Source organism: Micrasema longulum, unplaced genomic scaffold (genome assembly GCF_059751315.1).
Source record: "Micrasema longulum isolate JH-2025_06_02 unplaced genomic scaffold, ASM5975131v1 h1tg000607l, whole genome shotgun sequence".
Classification (NCBI taxonomy): domain Eukaryota; kingdom Metazoa; phylum Arthropoda; class Insecta; order Trichoptera; family Brachycentridae; genus Micrasema; species Micrasema longulum.
In genome coordinates, this window is record NW_028277803.1 from 821,207 (window position 1) to 842,103 (window position 20,897).

A 20,897-nucleotide genomic window follows, 5' to 3' on the forward strand; every position below is an offset into this window, starting at 1 on the left:
AAAATTAACAATTTTATATCGATCGATAAGGTGGTTGATAGGTTTCCTCATTAAGGTTTTAAAAAAACAGATAATTATTGAAAATCATTGTTCAATAAGTCCATATATATTCACTACACACTGTCACATACATACAATATTCAACACACCCATACACAACATAAATATATATACTTACCCTCACTAACATGTACAATAATAAAACTGATATACTAAAACAAGTATTTAGAATAAATATTATTATGTTATAATAAAAGTTATCCTCATAATGTAATTGAGACACATTTTATGGATACATTTTCGCTGACATATTGAAACCATTGTATAAATTCTATAATGTGTTTTGTTTTTATGAGAAAAGTAAAATAATAAAATAAAAATAACAACGTGTAAAATGGTTTGATAGCTTCAGTATCTGAATTAAAAAATATACATTCGTTTGAAAATGTCCTAAGAAGGGGAAAAAAATGACTAATTATTTGTTTAAAAAAAAACACAAAATAAAATTAGTAGATTCAGATCAGCATTTCATTTCAGAAGTATTAATATTTTACTCAATATTTTTATATAAGGGCTTGTTTAAACCGTGATCAAAAATAGAAATAAACGTCAAGTGTGAGGTTCTAACTTTGTGTGGTAAAACTTATTTAAATTGTTTGATATAAACAAAAATGGTAAATAAGAAAGAATGATTTCAAAATATTGTTCCTCATTGTTCCTGGAAGGAGACCATAGTAGGATACTGTAATACGTGTTCTGTTGAAATAAAGAAATTTCAAATAAACATACGTCATGCGTAAAACTGATCGTTTATATGTATGTAAAAGTAATAATTATTACAAAAACATTAATGTTGTTTTTAAAACTTACCCTATTGAAGCCAGCATCCAAAAAGGGAAGAATTGAGAAGTCCTCTTTGACGAAGTGGCTGAAACAAAAGAAAACGATTTTTTATTCGATGCTCATAACTAAATTATGTAATTTGTTTACTGAACTTGTTCAATTAAATCTCCTTTCAACAATAGATGCCACTAGTTTACTCCATACTTTCATTCTTCATAGTAAACCAACAGGCATGGGAATGTAATATTCAAACCAAGACAATTGAAAAATACCACTCAAGAAAATGAAAGTCAACGTTTTATAGGAAGAATGGTGAATTAACATATTAAAACAGAGATGAAGAACATTTTAGAGAAGGTAATATAGAAATCTAGGCATCTACAGGGCTTATGACCTGTCAATGGCTGGTTTAAGTGGCCACTATACACACTGTGTAACATTCACCATTCTGCCCATATTTAAACATCTATATTCCTTCAATTCTTTCACCTGTTGATGTTTTTGAAGTTAAAGAGCTGAAACCTTTATTTATGCCTTCTCTAAAATTTTCTTCATCTCTGTTGTAATATGTTAAAATAAACAGCTCCCCAGGGAGTCGTATCCAGTCCTTGTCTGCAAACATTTGGACAAACTCAAAATATTGTTGAGAATGGCGAATATTACACAGTGTGTGATAACAACCCAGCCAATGACAAATCACAATCGGTAAACGCCCAGACTTGTTCGTTTTTCTAATATGTTCTCCATCTCTGTTGAAACATGTTAATATTAATAACTCCATAGGGCGTTATACCCAGTCTTTGTCAACTAAAATTCCAACAAACTCAAAATATCATTAAATGTTATTAAATATTATCAAAATGTTAAGAACATATTCCATTAAATTTCCTAGGTCAGTGATGGGCCAACTACGGACCGTATGCCACATGTGTCTCAGTTATTTTCTTTATCCGGTCTTCCTCAGAAAAAAAAAGATAGGAATATAATATTCTACTAAGTAGGTATTAGAAAAAAAATAACAAAACATTGATTACAAAGTCCCCTTCACTAAGATAACCTGTTGTATGTAAAATCCACCCAGAGCCATAACGAGCGTTTTCGATCATGGAACTTCTTTCAGGTAAAAATACTAAAAAAGAAAATCAAAAGAAAATAAGTGCGCCTCGTGGTATTATGATTGAAATTGAAAAATTTGTATGCAGCATTTCATTGATTCTCGACTGGCACCTAAAGCGGAAGACTGATCACCTCCCCTTTCATTTAATAAAAACCATCCACATTTGGTGCAATTCCAATGCAGTGTCCTATGCACCACTAGATGCGGATAAGGAAGTGATGATGATTGGCCAATGTTACGTTTTCAGGAATTCCTTACTGCTACCCATTAAGTTATTTTATTCAAATAAAAATGAATACTTTTGCCCGTCTAAAGTTAAAAGTATTCAAGTTTTTTTTGGCCCGCTTCTAAAGACGTTTGACCATCTCTGGCTTAGATGTTTATGAATATTTAACTTATGCACTGTTGTATACCAAATATGAAGATGAATAAATATTTAATCAAAATGGCGGCGTACATTATTTGTTCGCAAGAGATTAACCCTTGTCGTTTGACGCAGTCCTCATAATTTGTTTCACAAGTTTGTGTCTTCGGGGACTAAGATCTCCAAGGAGCATTCTGAGAAATTAATCATACAATTTAAATACGCTACAGTTCATAAAACTGCCGTCATTTTGAAGAAAATAGCATCCCAAAAAAGTGAAATGTTGGCAAAATCGAGAAAACAAAATGGTTCCTGCCACCCAGAAACAAGTTTTTTTTGTGATCTTGTACTGCGTTTCATTACTTATTCTTCTTTTTCTTCACGTGTTATGTCAGGTCTTCCCAACGCTGGCGACCACTTGGGAGAAAGCTTCTCTGTTCTGAGCGGTGCGAAACGGCTCCTCCACAGTTCTATTCCTGGTCCATTATCGGATGTTTCGAAGTCAGAAAATATGTTTTCTTCCGACCCCTTTACGTCCCTTGACCATTTATTTCACGACAAGTTGAAGTATGACGTGTTTATCACCTCTCAACACATGGCGAAAATATGTAAGCTTACGGCCTAAGCCAATTACAATAGTTATATGAAGTAAAACATATACAAGGAACTGAGCAAAAATAACATAAAAATATGTTTAGCAACGACAAACAAGGGCAATAAAATAATAGCATACAATATATTCATAAACACGATCAACATATAAAACTTCGAGCTTACCCATGCCAATCTCTTTTCATCCCACACTGTGTTAATCTCGAAGAGATCTACGAAAAGCCGGAAGGTCTATCTCAAAGAATTCCAAGATGTGAGACGAATTGACTAATCTGCACATTCTGCATATGGAGGCATAAAAACAAAAGATGCTCTTGGAAGATTTGATAAATAGCAGATTTTGACTTTTGTTGACACGGTTGGAATCATGAAAATAATTTAATTGCAACAGAGATGGGACATCACTTATAGCATCAAGTATTTTGAAAATGTATATAAGGTCCATGTCTGTTCTACGTTTCTCCAATGAAGATAGATTGATAGATTGGTCTATTTCAAAATAGGAATAATTACCCCTTTGCAATCGGAGCAACCATGCCAGTTTTCTGAAAAAGCGGTGTTGGACAGACTCAATTTGGTCAATGTGAATCCTATAAAATGGAGAACAAATTGAAGAAGCATATTCTACCCAGAATAAGTGAGCAGAAAAAAGTTTTACTATTTTTGAAGTCCGTCGTCATTCTATTAATAAAACCAGGAAGTTTGAGAGATTTGTTTGCAATAATATCAATGTGTTCACAATAGGAGAGTTGAATATCTAAAGTAATGCCAAGATCCTTTATTGATGAAACCATTAAAAGGGATATATTTTTTTGCTGAATTGTATAGGTTTTTATAAGTTTGTATAGGTTTGCGGTTTTATAGAAATCGAATTTACTTTTGATGAACGATAAGCGTAAATTTAAAATCGCAATATCGATAAATTGTCGAAAGAGAGTAATACAGAAAACATAATAATCTTCTCGAGGGGGCGTCATGAATTCGGAATCGACCCACAGGAAACGTTACTGAGTCTTCGGGCGTGCTAACATCTGCGTAGGAATGTCAAAAAATAATTTATTACCGGCGAAAAATTCAAAGGGAAAAACCATGGCTTCCTTAACAATACAATATTCACTCGAATTTTATTTTATATACACCTGTTCAACAATACACTCTGTACTTCATAGTACTATACACGGAGAGCTTTTTTCCCCAAAATGCCAGATCACGGTCTATAGAAAAGTAAATATATTATATAATATACCTGTATAAATACAAATGAAAAGGAATTTGTGTAGTACAAAGGGAGAAATACTAACTTGATGGTCAAAAGTTATGGACTCATGAAAAAGAATGTTGTAATTAAGATTCTACTCTTGTCTGACATACGAGTTTGTATACTAGAGATGAAATGAATATTTGGTTACTTTTCGGTACGCGGATACTTGCTACTTTATATCTGGCCGGATACCGTGTTCTTAACTAAGTAAATAATACGTCGTTTCAATAATGATGATAATGTTGTTAATATGACCATAAAACAACAACCTATCACGCTGTTTCCCCGTAGGGGTGGGTAGAGAGGATAGAACGCCAATCACTCTGTATTTCTATACAGATCTCATTTCTTCTCCATTCGTACATTGTCATCTTCCTATGTCCGGGCGCCGATTTTCCGACTTTTAACGTGACCATCTTCAAGTAATGGTTGATTTTAGTCATGCCACGTCTTTCTCGGTCTTTCTCGGTCTTTCTCGGTCTTTCTCGTTTCTCGCGTTCGTCAACATTCTTGTAGTAAATCTTTTAACTGTTCTTCGCTGTCCTTTCGCTCTACATGTACAAACCATCGTAGAACTTCGCTCTTGATTTTGTCGATAATGCTTACATCAGCCACGGATAATGCCTTCGTTGGTTTTTTTGTATATAAAATAATGTATTTTGTATTTGTAACATGGTGTGTATATTATTAAATGCAAAAAAAGCTCTAAAATATTTAGGTAAATCAGAAAACGTCAAGAACTTTAATCTAAAAATCGCTGTTTTTGATTCAAAACATTGCGCATTTTATTATTATTTTATTAGATGGGTATAGGTGTGCTCAATACAAAAATAATTCAGCGTGAATGAATTTTTTAATGAAATTCCACCGCGCAAACGAGTCAGTCACAGAGCCAATAGTAACGGCGTAGGTTCTTCTGCGCATAGGTATTAGGAGCACATGACAAACGAAGGATAACGGAACAGGGGAGGAGAGAACATTCCTTGAACGAAGCTGTGGTCCCGGCATACAGTGGCAACGAGGTTTCTCCCGAAAACACATAACATATGTGTATCTTTTTTGGGTGACCCGTGTTAGTTGGATTCCTTCCAACGTTTCGGCTACCATTGCTGGAGCCATCTTCAGGTTGAGCTGTGTTTTTGTATAAACAGATGTGTTTAATTACTAGTAATTTGTGCCATATCTCAGTTGGCATCAGGCATATTCCGTGTCATTTTTATAATGTATAAGCCCGGAAATTGTGTTGGGTTGTCGTTTGTTTATGTTATTTGAGTGTTTGCGTATTTTAACCGCCTCTTTTATTATTCGCGCACAGTAAATTCTAGGTTTAAGCAAAATCTTTGGTTTAAAGGCGGAAATATGTCCTGTGTCTTCAAAGTATTCAGCCTTTGCAGATTTTTCAGGGTGCCCAAGTTTACACGCTCTTCTGTGTTCATCAATATTATTCTTTGCTGTGCGTCCTGTTTGTCCAATGCACACGTTATCACATCTTTGGCAGCTCAATTTATAAAATGCTTCAGTTTCCAGGGAGTTCTTGTTTTTCGGGTTTAATAAATGGTCCTTTATTTTTCCCGCAGTCCCAAATGTTGTTAAAATATTTTGTTTCTTAGCATTACATAATAGTGGCAAACGGTTATTTTATTTGGAGGTTAGCTATAAAAAAATCATTTATTTATACCTACATAGTAGATACATAATATAATGTAAGTGATTATAAATTGCTATTTTTTCTGTGGTTTTGTGTGATACATCAACTCTCATCTATAAAATCAACTCGAACGAAGGATCTTCGTGATATATTATATTTAACACGTAACTAATATAAAAGTTTATAAAAAATATCACAATAAATTCTGTCAGTATTAGGTCTGGTATTCTCATTACGATTGAGATGTCAACTGGCCGATTTGTTCTAGAAATGAATAATGCCAAAAACGTCCGCGTCGAGGGCCAAATGTGTTGCGAGTCATATGTCAAAAGTATCATCTCAAAGAAAAATAGCCCTTAAGAAAAAATGATCGAAATACTGTTTTCCAAATAGAGATCTTCAAAAAATTTGCGTAATCTGCAAGTTTACTCTAGAAGAAAAACCCCGGCACTTGGTTGAAGATGTTCAAAATATAGTGCAATTATTTGTATGAAGAAATAAGCTGGAGTAATCGGCTAGTTCCTTAGTTCTTCGCTGGCGCTGGGCGCGCTTTATTCATATTTTTATTTATTTTTGGAGAAAAATACGAACGGTGGCAATGTTTTATAAGAAAAAAGTAATTATTTGTTTTTTTTCTGGAAATAAATTTACAATAAAACATTATTATGGATAGTCAAAGTAAGATGCGCATAATCGCTTCTATACACGTTTCGCCTCTGCTACATACTACAATGAGTACACGGAATGAGCCCACTGTCAACTGCTACACGGTACAAATTACCGGTATATAAACACATTTTTTTTCTACAAAAACACACAGTTTACCCTGAAGATCGCTCCTGCTATGATAACCGGAACAATCCAACTTGCACAGGATCACCCAAAAAAGATACATATTGATAATGACTCGTCAAGTACCTCCGTTTAGTTGCAACAATTCGCGAACAGTATAATCTTGTTATGCTATTCTGAATCGATTCCATGTATTCGGCAATAACTATGTCGACGTTGCTGATATTTTTCACATAAAGTATAGTTTATATAAATCAACTCTATTTAATCATTTTAAAGATGGTGAACGGTAATTTACACTTGTTAGATTATAGTGCTTTCTATGTTTACTTTTGTATGGGTACTATTGTGTACCATATTTACGTGTATACTTATTTTTAAAATTGTTTTATTATTACTATTTTTTGATTATTTTTTATGGGACAAAATAATTTTATTGTATTTAATATTCTTTTATTTTGTACCTCCTTAAATAAAATAAAAAAAAATCTTTTCCGTTTAAAATTTTATCGGCACACATTGTTTAATTATTTTTTTATATAAAAATATGTTCTTAATACAATACTGCTTTGTTATATATAGTATTTATGTAACATAATACTTTTAAATTTAATTTTGAGGTTTTTTTGCACTATATTAAAGTGTTTATATTATTTAAAAAAATATCTTTTTAAGATAAAAGGCACTGCGTGCCGTGTTTATTAATAAATAAATAACAGTGACCGCAAAAAACCTACGCACCTATTTTACATCATGTATACTTTTCAGACGTTCAAATTGATAATTATTGTGTTCATCTGGATATTCAATAAGTTGATAACAGAAGAGCCACAACAATATATATTGTATTTTAACTAAAGATATAGTTTTATATCAACACTTGTAACAGTTTAGAGAATAATATTTCAGACAAAAAAAATGCGTTAAATTACGTTTATCGTGCATGAAAAATTTCAGTGGATTTTTAATATTTTTATTTGCTATTAGACTATCAAACTAAGCCAAAATTTTTATCATTTTAATATATCGCATTATCATCGCTATGATTTTTGAAGTTTCGTGATTTGGAAATTCTCCACCCGTGACGTCACTAGTTATCGTCGGTGAGTTATCCTGCCTGGTGAGTTGGCTTCCCGGATACCGAAAATCTATCACAACACTATGTCGTTGGTTGATTCAGAAGAGTTGGTGACGTAGTTTAAAGCAGTACATTTTTATTATTTTTTTCATTAATTTTCGAGAAACTTCGTCGTACAATTAAATGCTCTACTCATAGAATTAAGAATAGTCCAGAAGGAGCGTAGAATCATATTTGAATACATCGGACTGTGTCCAAAAATTCTCCCACTCTGTTCCACTTTCGCCGCGCGCATTCGTGATGTCGCCGCGTAATGTTGCACGATGGGAAAAAAATATAATTATAACACAAATGTAAGGTAAAAAAAAGCTATCTATTATTTTCTCTAAAACTTTATTGTGCACTTGGAAATATTGATTGACACAACAGAGTAGATAAGTAAAGGGTCATTTAATAAGAGTAATTGAATTAATGAACTTTAAACTTAAAATATAAAACAAATTTTATTTTACATAAAACGGATATTTTTGATATAAAAAATCATCTTTAAAACATCAAATATAAAAGACGTCATCTTTAAAACATCAAATATTATTTAACATGAAATTCATGTTACATTGAAATTCATGTAATTCATGTTACATAATATTTGATGATTTAAAGATGATGTCGGTTAAATGTCTACCATAGAGTTGTTTAATCCGAGGTCCAATTTTTAGTCGTTCTCTCATTAGATGAGCAAAGTAGGGTAAAAAAAATATTACCCTGGCAACACTAACGAAATTTCCATTTTGTTTCTTCGACAATCTGACAGATGGAAAAATAATTCAATTTTTAAGTAATGCATTTGCTACATACACATTCATTTGCTAATTACACATGAAATATGATTTCATCTTGTTTCTTTAAGATCCTAGAAGTATTCCTAAACTTTAAAAGGACACAACAAGGCATAGTTGAATTTAAATCAGGAGTTGCGTGCTGAGCGCCGTCTACAAAGAAACTAATGGGTCAAAACGTAAATCTACTCATTTATGAATAGTTGAGTTGCCTTCTATTTGATGTGCGTATGCGGTTTCTGAACTATTCTTAATTCCATAGCTCTACTTTTTACAGCGTATAAGAAAATATTTTTTATATCCAATCTCCCGTACCACTGAATTTCCTCATTGTTCATTTTCTGTATATACTGTAAATTTCAATATTATAACGAAGACATCAGTCTCGAATATGTCTGATACATGTGTATTTTTTTTCTATTTAATCCATTTTCACATTTATTTAGTTATTTTAAAGCTACTTTACTATTACTCATCTTTTAGTTCAATAACAGTTAATTACAACTTCCACTAATAATTAATAGTAGTTAATAGTTATAAAAAAATAGTTACGTAAAATACAAAGCATTCATTAAGACCAATTATTTTCATCAGTTTGTTGGTAAAAAATTGAAAGTGATTGCGAAAATAAATAAGCACGCCAAAGTGCATGTATTTTGCACATTAAGTTTTTAAGAACCAACAAGGCGAACTTATCTAATTATATTATCAAAATAAAAAAACTATTCGATTTATCTTTTCCAAGAATGTTTTGGCCGTTTTTTTATTTTATTATTTTTATTTCAAAATTTATTTATTAACCCTTACGGATTATTACATTCATTTTACAAAAAATACAAATAGTTTTTAATTTATACTCTGTTGATGATTATAATATTTTTTACATCTTTTAAAAAGTTTGTCCAAGTCTTTTGTTTAGTTTTGTCTAATAGTTTATTGTATAATTTCAGTCCCTGGTGTATTTGTCCTCTGTACTCTTTTATTTGATTCTTAATTAAAAATAATGTCTGAGCACCGTTGACAAACTATTATTTAATAGTTTATGGGGACGAAATATGTTTTAATAATTTGTTTTCTTTTTGTTATGTATTAATATTATAATAATGTGTATATTTTATTAAATAAAGACTCTATAAAAAAAAAATATATATATTAGTCTCGACTGTCCTGTCCTTGTCTCGTTTTAGCAGGTTGTACATGATATTTTTCTGATATTCTCGTATTGTGTCCATGTTTACTAGTTTTTTTTTTTTAAGTTTTAGTTCTTCGTCTACAATTACATCAGTAGTTAATTTATGGATAAATTTTAATGATTCTAGAGTTTAAAGAGTTCAGTTATATTTAATTTAATTGCTTAGTTTGTTTAAAAAGGTTTCTAGTTGCTGTTAGATTTTAATTTCTACGGTACGTTCTTAGCAAAACATTACAGCTCATACAAACATATCGGCCGTCGAATGGCGTTCAAATTTTGCTAAAAACATACTGAAGAAATGAAATATTTACAACCAAAAAATTATCCTTAAAAAAAAAGTAATTCCATAAAAAAGGGTATAAACTAAAATAACTGTTTTGTTTTTTTGAAAAGATTATTAAAGGCGCGTAAATTAAATAAAAATTTAACAATATTTACGTAATTTAAAATGGTTGTATTTCTTCTTTTTTTTAGATGTAAAAGAGAAATATTTGAGTTATTATTATTTACTGAAATATTTAAATTTTCAGACCATTTCCCAAAAGTTGTAAATTACTTGTGCTAGAAAAATGGAAATCGAGTTGTGGCGGAGTGAGATGTGAACCTCGGAGCTTTGGCCGAGTCTAGGCGTGAGTCTACAATACTTCTACGGGACTAATTTCGGTTTTTTAATTTTTTTATTCAATTTATTATCTTTAATTCAGTTGAAAAAAAATAAAATAATACTCAGTCTTTTATATGTGACCAATGTACTAACCTTTGGTATCAATTTTAAGAGGCGTAATCTGCCGGTCGAAAAGTAATAATTTTTTAGTTACATAAAACTTTTAAGTTTATTTTTCAACAGAAATGCATTAAAAAATGATTATTTTTATTTAAAGAAAGTTAACTTAATTTTTTTAATTGCGTGATTTTGAAAGAACAGTGTTTAAAAAAGGGTTAAATCATCTAATTTATTTACTTTTTATGAGACTAAAGCCTTAAATGCATACAATCGTTCGTCAAGACGATCGCAAACATTTTATTCAGCTTTAATCACTGCATAGCGAAGGCTCCGTTCCACCATATTGTGTTGACATTCCTTAGGCGGGAATTCCTAGCGGGAATAATATCCAACACAAGCGGATAGAGAAAAACGTGGAAAAATGCATCCCGCAATAGATCCGTAACACAATGCACCGGGGAATATACAAACAATAATGCATTGCTTGCGCAGCGGATTAAATCGAATATCGAAAAGTTTCTGCATAGCAAATTTGCAGCATTATCGGTTTAAAATGCAAGTCAATATTCATTACTACAACGTTCAGTATTCTCTCCAGAGGACAGAAGAGAAACGTGTGTTTCAAACAAGTTTAGCTGCCATTGGCAGTTAGACGTTTGTGACGCAAATTCTGTAGCAGGATTTAAATCACAAACGGCTTAACATATTATTAAAATCTGTAGCGAGAACAATGAATTAATCAATGTCAATGTTAATGTTAATTAACCCAAAGTTTGACAACAAATAATAATAATAAAGACCGAAAGCGTTGGGCAAAACTTTCGTATATTGGAAAAACTAGTGATAAAATTGGACAAATACAGAATACAGAAAATAAACATTAAAAAATAATTTAAAAATAATTCATATTGCACCTAAAGGCCATAAACTTGACAAATTAGAAATACTCGAAATTAATAGATTAAAAAATAAACCCGACGTAGAATTACTTAATGAACAGATAACGCACGTGCATTCTCCATTACTTTACCCATTGTAATATAATTTTACTAATGACTTTTTACCCTTTGTTTTTCAGATATCATTATTTACAAAACCACACTCACGAAGGATGGGATACTAAAAATAAAATAAAATACTTAAACTCATTAAAATAGCATTATATCAACTCATTATTTAACCCGAGGAATATTTTTTGATAATTAATCTTAAGATAAAAATAACTTTATTTAATTTACTTTCATATAACTTTGAATTATCTATCCTTACCTCTGTTTTGTATAAATACATTGAATTCCTTAATAAAGATACCAGTCTCGAAGATGTCGCGAAAGCGATGAAACCGGTCACTGGATATTCCAAATTTGTGGATTAAAGTATCTCTTTTATTTATATAATAAATTACAATGAACTTACATCAAGGATTTTCACTTACAAACTTAAATGTTTTAATGTCAATGTGGTATTAACGTTTAAAGTAATCGAAATGCTATCACTTTACATGTAATTTACTTTTAGGTGTGTGTTTTTTTACGCCTAAAATAAGAAATACAGGCTAATGATAGCTAATCACAGCTCAAGAGATATCATTGCAGTACCAGTCATGACGTAATAGTGGGTGGAGCCACGTGGAACGTTACCATCGAAATAGTCATTACATATAGAAAAGCAAATGTTAAATAAATCCTAAATTGCATAAAAATCATAAATCGATAAAAGATAAAGGAACAAGGCGCTTTGATAATCGAAGTAATAAGACCACAACATTAACGATAAATAAACAATTACATATTACTGATATTTCGGAAATGTGACGATTTTTTATGGATACTTTTGAATACTATTACAATGAGGAATTCCAGCCCAACTCGGAATCTAATTTTAAAAATGTTTTCGTGTACACGTGAATATTTAAAAATTTTGGAGTAGGATGAAATATCTCAAAAACGCACGCAAAAATAAATAAACAATGTTAAAAATAGTATTTATTTTTAAATCGTAAATAAGGACGCCACTTATTATATCTACGAGTAGTATTTCCGGTTTCCGCTTTAAAGCCCCCGCACCTTGTAAGGAACGTTTTGACCATAGAAATAAAGAGTATAATTGGTATAATTTGACATTTCAACCAGAGATTATGTCAACTTTCTAGGTTTTTCTAAATCGAAACGTTCGTAAAAACAACCATAACATAGAAATGAGCAAATTACGATCAACTAAATGAAGTAATCAAAGCAATATTCCATAGATTCTTGTCAGTTTGGTTATTGGCTAGAGAAATACAACTTACCGCGGTCAGTGAAAGTAAGAACGCCAACCGTTTCATGACGTCACTACTGAAAAGTGACACACTGATTACAGTCATTTGGCGCGGTATTTGATAAATGTAACTTTAAAATTTGCTTTGTTAAATAGTGCGCTAATAGAAAAAAAAAATTAGGAAACAGAGGAATTCCTCATTGGGCAATATTATGCGATATTGCTTTGAAAAAAAAAAACGCAAAAGTTATATTCGTAGCAAATATAATAATGTACATTATGTATACCGGTGAAATCATATTCACCTTAAGCGTACCTAAATGTTTATTCCTTAAATGGTTCGTTAATCGAAGCTTATTATTAAATGTATTTAATTATTAAATATTACTGCGTACGCAACGAACGAAAACATTATCAAAGTATCGAGTTACAAGATCCAAGGGATGTGGAATGGGGATTCGTGCTTTCATATGATGGAAGCCAGGGGCCATGCTACATGATATATTCGTAATAATTATGTATGTATTATTGATATGTTGTATTCTCGTACATAAACGTAGGAAGAGAGAGATAAATAACTCATTTAGATAATATCATAGGTACTAAAAAGCTCAAGAAGAAGGGTTCTTTCAGGAAAATCTTTAACACGTGCGTGGGAATACGACCTTTGATTCCATTTAAACATTTCTTGCTATTTTTTAAATTGTTTTTGTGGATACATTTTTGTAAAAATAAATAACTTAAAAGGTCAATAAAGAATATTTAACGAAAATGAAGTACAAAAAATGACGAAAACTATTCTTCTTATTTTTCTTGTGCCATATTAGGACCCCGATTCCAATAGGAAGTTAACATTTTTCTTCAACTTTATCTACAAAGTAAAATTTAGTTTTCTGTATGAAAAGCAGAATATGCTTACATTATTTTCTTTTAAACATGTTTAACTATGGGTTACCGATGAAGATTCTTTAAATATTAATGCAAATATACTCATTTTCGTACACAAATACATATTTTTCTTTATAAACAGTCGAAGATAACTCTGTTAACTTCCCATTGTAATCGGGGCCCAGGTGTCCCCGACGTGACGCACAGTGTCGTTTCACACAAACTAGATGCTAAAAACTCTTAGAGGTTTCAAAACCCACTTGTGCGATGTATTTCATTCCGTCATGATGAAAATTGTGTTATTTCATTTGTTATTTCTTCCATTATGAGAACCCTCTTGTTATCCCTCATATTTGTTTAAATTTTTCCAGAGCTTCTACAAATTCCCTTTTATTTTCAGCTTGCACAGCACGTCGATAAAGATTATCATTTATTTTTAAAATAATTATATGATAATGATGTAATAACTAATATTCACATATAAGTTATTAATTTAAAAAAATACTTGGTAAACTTCCACTTATTTATTTTGACCAATTAGCGCTTTCACCCTCTAATGGGCATCTTCAGACTGGTGAATATTATAATATTGTTTACAGTATACAGTGTAAGAATAATTTATATAAAACTAAATATTATCTTAAGTGTAGGTACATTTATTAGCCCCCTTAGCCCCTTTATTAGCCCTGCGCTATTATAACCCGCGTGTCTGAAAAATAAAAAAAAATAAACGTGAGGCGAAAAAAAAAAACGATAAAAGATAAAATTGAACATTATTTTCCATATATTACGCAAAAAGTTTAAAAATACAGTTTTCGAAAAATACTCTGGAAAAGTTAAAGAACAAAAAATATGGATTATAAAATGACCAATTTTATTTTTTACAGGAGCTACCATATTTCAAAATAAAATATGATAAAAACAATAGTATATTCCTTTCAAAGTATTCTATTTTTTTTTCTGAACAAAAATATACATTTTAAGCTTAAAATATAACCTCGAACCAAACGCTTGAATTAGTCAGAACAATTAAGCATGAATTAGTCAGACCAATCAAGCATGCATTTGTCAAGCTGATAATCTTGGAGTACTTGTATGGCGCCATCTTTCTAAAACTCAGCAATGAATTTATAGCGTCTAGCTTATATGCAGCGAAACAGTGTGCGACGTTGGCAATAACTTCTGAAATGGCTTTCTCTGTCTTATTCCTCATTCCAGCCTCGTCCCTTATTTTGCCCAGCCAAGATGTTTGCCTACTGCCAGGTCCACGTTGTCCCCCAATCTTGCACATTAGTATAAGTTTGAGAGTTTCGTACTTGTCTCCACGCAGGAGTCCAAATAGAAAATTTTAAGGACCTTTACTTTTTAACTATTCCCTGATGCAATTAGCTCTCCTCAGGACCTCTACAATACTTTACATTGCTGACTAAATCTGTCCACGGTATACGAAGCATTCTTCTGTAAAGCAACATCTCGAATGCTTCTAACCGGTTCATATTTATATCATCCGGCCTCTAACTGCTTCATACCTATAAATAAAAGTGGATTTAAGTCACCCTAGGAAAATTACAAACCTGTAGAAATTTTTTCTGCTCCAGTGAAGGTATTTGAAATTATAATGAACAACATGGGTTTAGGAAAGGCCGCTCAGTTGAGACAAACCTAATGGTTTTCACGAACTACGTCACGGAAGCTCTGGATGCAAGACATCAGATAGACTGTTCATATAATGACTTCGCAAAGGCCTTTGACACTGCCGACCATGATGTCTAATTAAATAAGCTGTATGAGATCGGTTTCTCGGATGGTATGTTAAAATTAATGGCGAGCTACCTCCAAAATAGGAACTAATACGTCTCTTACGGTCTATTCGTGTCGGAGTGTTTCCATACTTTCTCTGGTGTCCCGCAAGTCACTAACCTGGGTCCATTGTTGTTCTCAATTTTCATTAATAATATTAAAAATGTAATTTTGAACTAGCGTTTTCTGTTGTTTTCATATGACTTAAAACTATTCTTAAAGGTGACAACTTCTGACGATTTTCATCTTCTCCAAGCGAATATATCTAATATATCTGAATGGGGAAGGCAAAAAAAACTTGGGTTTAATGTTTCCAAAAGTTCGTTCACGTCCTTCTCTAAGGCCCTAAAAACTCTATTTTTTCGCTTCAAAATGAATAACCAGAATCTGACACGAACATCAAATGTTAAGTATCTGGGCGTTAGATTTGTGAGCACTCTGACGTTTCATAAACACATAGAGACTATCAGTGGTAATGCATTGAATTACCTAGAACAGCGTCAGCATGGATTGTTTCATATTTTGATATACAGAATCAACCTGCCGATGGTTATGCCTGTTGTAAGAGCTAATGCTATGCTGAACAACATCGGTCTGGATATTGATTTGTTCTATGTATCCGAAGAGGTATTTTAGGAACAGGATTCTCCTGCTACTTTGATAAGAGTCTTTTATGTGTTTTTTGTCTTTTTATAATATGTGCGTCTTAAATTTTAGTTTGTACTATATGTATTATTTTTAATAAATGAATTGAATTGAATTATAAAGCATGATCTTTGCAATTTATTGCCAGTATGAAAAAAATAGTTTATTTGTTCAGTCTAGGTTTCTGGGCCGTACAAACAAATATTACTAAATAAAGAAGTATGGAATTGGCTTGATTAAGTGGCCACTTTACACACTATGTAATATTCATCATTCTGCCTGTTTAAACATTGATATTTTTTCTTCTTTATATCAGCCTATTTTTTTCCACAGCTGAATATAGGCCATTTCCAAATTAATCCATGTTTTTCTGTCCTGGGCACTCTGTTGCCACCCATGTCCCACAAGTTCAACAATGTCGTCAGTTTATCTCCTTTATCGTCTCTCCACTTTTCTTTTATTTTCGTGGGGTCTTCAATTTAGTATTCTGGGGGTCCACAAACCAACTTTTTGTCTCGCTACATTACCCACTCACTGCGATCTTTGTCTTCTCACTCTTTTTGGGCGTCTTATCTCCCCATTCCTCATTCGGTATCTTCAGCAGATGTCCAACATTTGTCATTCGACCAATAGTTTTATTTCCAGTACATATGTTGCTAGGCGATGGACTCAAAATCTTGGTTTTGTCTATATTAATTTCAAAACCAATATTTCTAGAGGCTTTGCATAGTTATTTTGCCATAGTTTCGAGTTCCTTTACCTCTTCACTTAATATTACTATATCGTCTGCGAAACAGGGGTGATTTAAATACTTACCACTTATTTTATACACAAACATAGCCTGTAAAAAAATGTTTTATTTGAACATAGGACAATTGTTGATGCGATAAACGTGTTTTTGTGCTTCATATAAAATACCCAACTCGTGCGAGGTCGCTAGCCCACTGCCTCTAGAAGATACTATTACAGTAGATATTTATTTATTTAAAACACACGTACAACGTCCTTGGCGATTGTATCGCTATTCATTTTTTCCAATTAACAAAATAAGTTATTTATAAAAGATAAGATTGAATTAATGAATAATCAAGATCACAATCAGACGATTGATTTCTCGAATTGAAAAGGTAAATAAAACTAAACCCCTCTTTCAGATTTTGTAGCCATTGGAACAATGGTTTGCCCGAACTTTATTCTTGCGTACATATAATTTACAAAGAAGTAAATACACAGCCGACTGAAATAAGCTTCCCCGACCAGAATGGCCTTATTAGACGGAGTCTTGATGGGCGATTAGCTTGTGCAAACTGGTATACGGGTGGGTACCTACGCACAGCTCTGAAAATACACCGAGCTTGCGTGAAAAGGTCAAACAATACTGACTTACAATGAGATTATACTTAAAAGAAATTCTATGTACAGTGATAAAAGAAGAAGTTTGTTAGAGGTTTGTGAGAAGTTTGCTTATTTTTTTAATAAAAAAGGGTCGTTTTATGCGTTCAACAAAACGATAAAAAAAGTGAAAAAATAATAAATCGTCCAGCAATTTTTCCATCCAATCCAGCAAACTTTTTTTAATTAAGTTTGTTTTGGTAATCATTAATCACCCAATAAGAAGTTATTTTTTGCCAGTATAAAGTTTAAGTATTTCTTTTTTCTACATTTTAAATGTAATAAAATGGTGCTCAAAATTCGTATCCGTTAATTTATTTTGTGTCACTACGAATTCATTTTGCGTCACAGTATTTATAACGGCTCTTCTAGTTGAATCACAAAACGTTAAGTTTAAATTTAAGTAATTGCTTTGTTTTGCCAAAATTGCAAGAAAAAAGTAAGATAATACAACAATTTATAAATTTAATGTTTATTTACGCTTTAAAGGTTTTTACATCATGTTTTACACAAAATACAACGTATATAAATGACTTTATAAAAAAAAAAACTAAGTAAAAATCAAATTATTTTTTTAATTCGAAATTCCTGTTTTCCAGGACACAGAACTTGATCATCGGCAGCAGATATAAAAAATCTAAATCATCATTGTATTGATTGTTAAACCCGCCGGATGCGAGTAATTGGTGAATTTAATGAATAATTAGTAAATACTCTGACGATGACGGAAATGAAAAAAAAATGCTGGATTACAAAAACAATCGTATAAAAAAAGTCAGCCTCGTAGTGTAATGGTCGGCGCGTTTGCCTGCCATGCAAGAGGCCTCGGGTTCGATTCCCGATATGGTTGACACGAAATATTTATTTAAAAAGTTGTTTTTTACACTAGAATATTTCATAGTCCCTGCAGTGCAGTTAAATTAATTAATTGCTTAAAAAACAAAAAAAAAAAACAAGATATCGTTTTTCGTACTGAAATATTATTTTACTGCTCATTGCTACACATTCTCATTCTTAGTGGTGGGTGTCAGTGCTATCTAAGCTCCATGGCTACACATATATAAATATGTTTGAATTTTTTTGTGGAATAAATCTTACATTTAACTAATTTTTGTTAACAAACTGCCTTTTTGTTTATGACGCCAAAGTTTAAAACGCTCGTCCAGGATTCCGGTTTTATCACAAACATAATTGTATTCTTTACCCGCCCGGACACGGGTAAAACATACATACATAAAAACAGAAAATGCTCTACTTTAAACGTACGTACAGAAAATCAAAAATAACATTACAAGATTAAGATATAAAATATCTAAGGTAAAAAATCCAGTAAGATAAATCCGTGCAAATACACTAAACGTTATATAAAAAGTCCCATGTACCACATGACGTGTCCAGGAAGAACACAATAAAGATAAAATAATAGCTACAGGACGGCAAAAACGGATGCGAGTGTCGGACGATAGGGAGAAAATAAACTACAGAGAAAAGAAAAACATTTCTCGCTGTGCTCAGCAAGAGAAAAGAAAACGATAAGAAAGGACGAAAACGGGGTGTAAATATATTACTTTAATATTGTTCGCAATAATAAATAACGATGCCAATACGCACAGATTTTTTTACAATATCTATCGCTGGTTAACTGTATTTTTCTAATTATTATTTTTAATATAAAATACGTATATCATCACTATCATACATTTATTCGCACCTGATGATGCAAAGGTAGGTTTTTTACACTAAATGCAGCGAATTTCATTTATGAGATTATTTAACTTAACCTTTTCAGTGCCAGCAATATTTTCTATCAAAATACAGATGCTCGGTGTATGTCTAAAAGACAGAATAAGAAATGAAGAAATAAGGCGCAGAACCGGAGTCGTGGATATCATGGATCGTGCAGCGAAATTGAAATGGCAGTGGGCAGGACACTTGGCGAGACAAAACGATGGCAGGTGGACTCCCAGAATAATAAAGTGGAGACCGTGGGCAAACAAAAGAAGCGTTAGAAGGCCACGGAAAAGATGGGTCGACGACATTGCCTCTATTACCGGCAAAACGTGGATGATGAAAGCGGGTGACAGAAAGGAATGGAGACGTTTGGAAGAGGCCTTTATTTAGCAGTGGAGAGAATAAGGCTGCAGAAGAAGAAGAAGAAGAATATTTTCTAAGCCAGCCACTTTTACTTTTTACTGTAAGTCGCGGGGACTTGAAATTTAGAACCAACAGTGTTAATGCCATTTGTGCATCAGCCGTGCTGTTTCCAAGCCGATTTTTATCGCCCATATTCAGATTTAAACTCATTAAGCGTCGTGATATAAAGAATCAACACACAAAATGACTTGGCTAGATCAACCGTTTGGTTTTTAGGCTATTCTTTTCCCGGACTTACTCAGAATAAAATGTAACTTTTAAAAGGTAAGTTAACGGAGAATTCAAAATCAACATTCAAATTGCATTTTTAAGATAAACCATGCTGTTTTCAAGCAAAATTTTCAGAAACTTCTCGGTATAAAACCGAATGTTTTATCAAAAAGTTTTAAAAATGCCTTTGCTAATTCGACCCTGTATTGCAATTGTCAAGCAAAATGTTTGAATGGGCCATAAGGGTATAATATTTACATGTCTACTTTAACGACATACCAGTCGTAGCGACGTGAAATTTAGAATAAAAATGTTCAATGCAATTTTAGGATCAACTGGTCAAATATTGATAATTTTTGTAAATATTTCTACATAATACTCCAAAGTTAATGATTTTGATAAAATTATAAATTAATTAAATAAAGTCAATCTGAACCAACGAGTTTTCAAGATAATTTTATCAAAATCATCACCTGGTCTATTTTAAAGCCAAACATTACTCGGACTTATTTGGTATAAAATCGAATGGTAAGTCGTAACAAAGTGAGATTTATAATCGACATTTTAAATTCATTTGTTAAATTAAATATGCAGTTTTCAGGCAAAAACACCTTTTGACTTCCTTGGTATGAAATTGATATTTTCAACGGTAAGTCGTAGTGACGGGAAATTTATAATCAACATGTAAATTTAATTTTCTAGATCTACCATGCTGTTTTCAAGCTAAAATTTTTTACGGCCTTCTTCAGTTTAAAATCGTTATTTTCGACGGTAAATCCAAGCAAAGTTAACTTATGAATCGACATTTAAGATACCGTTGCTAAATCAACCGTGCTGTTTTTAAGAAAGATAAAAAATCAAATGGACTTTAAGGGTATGAAATCGACATGTCAATGTCGTCGTAGTGGGGTCAAATTTTAAAAAAGAAATTACATCGCTCGGTATGCAAAATAAAAATTACGGAACAAAATTTTTTTTAGAAAGAACGAATATTGATTTTAATCCGATCCCGAGCAAAGCCAGGCAAAATTTTTAGTTATAAATAAAAGCTTCTTTAAAAAAATTATATGTCATATACG

The 20,897-nt window shown here is 31.9% G+C and overlaps 1 protein-coding gene across 1 annotated transcript in view; it reads right to left on the reverse strand.

Annotated features, from left to right (window-relative positions):
• Pde8 (phosphodiesterase 8) overlaps positions 1-20,897 on the reverse strand; it is a gene marked incomplete at its 5' end in the record, with an annotated part of 219,937 nt that overhangs the window by 83,365 nt on the left and 115,675 nt on the right. The window contains one exon of the mRNA XM_088228743.1: positions 871-928. Within this exon, the coding sequence (XP_088084869.1) occupies positions 871-928 (58 nt within the window). The remainder of the gene's footprint in view (positions 1-870; positions 929-20,897) is intronic.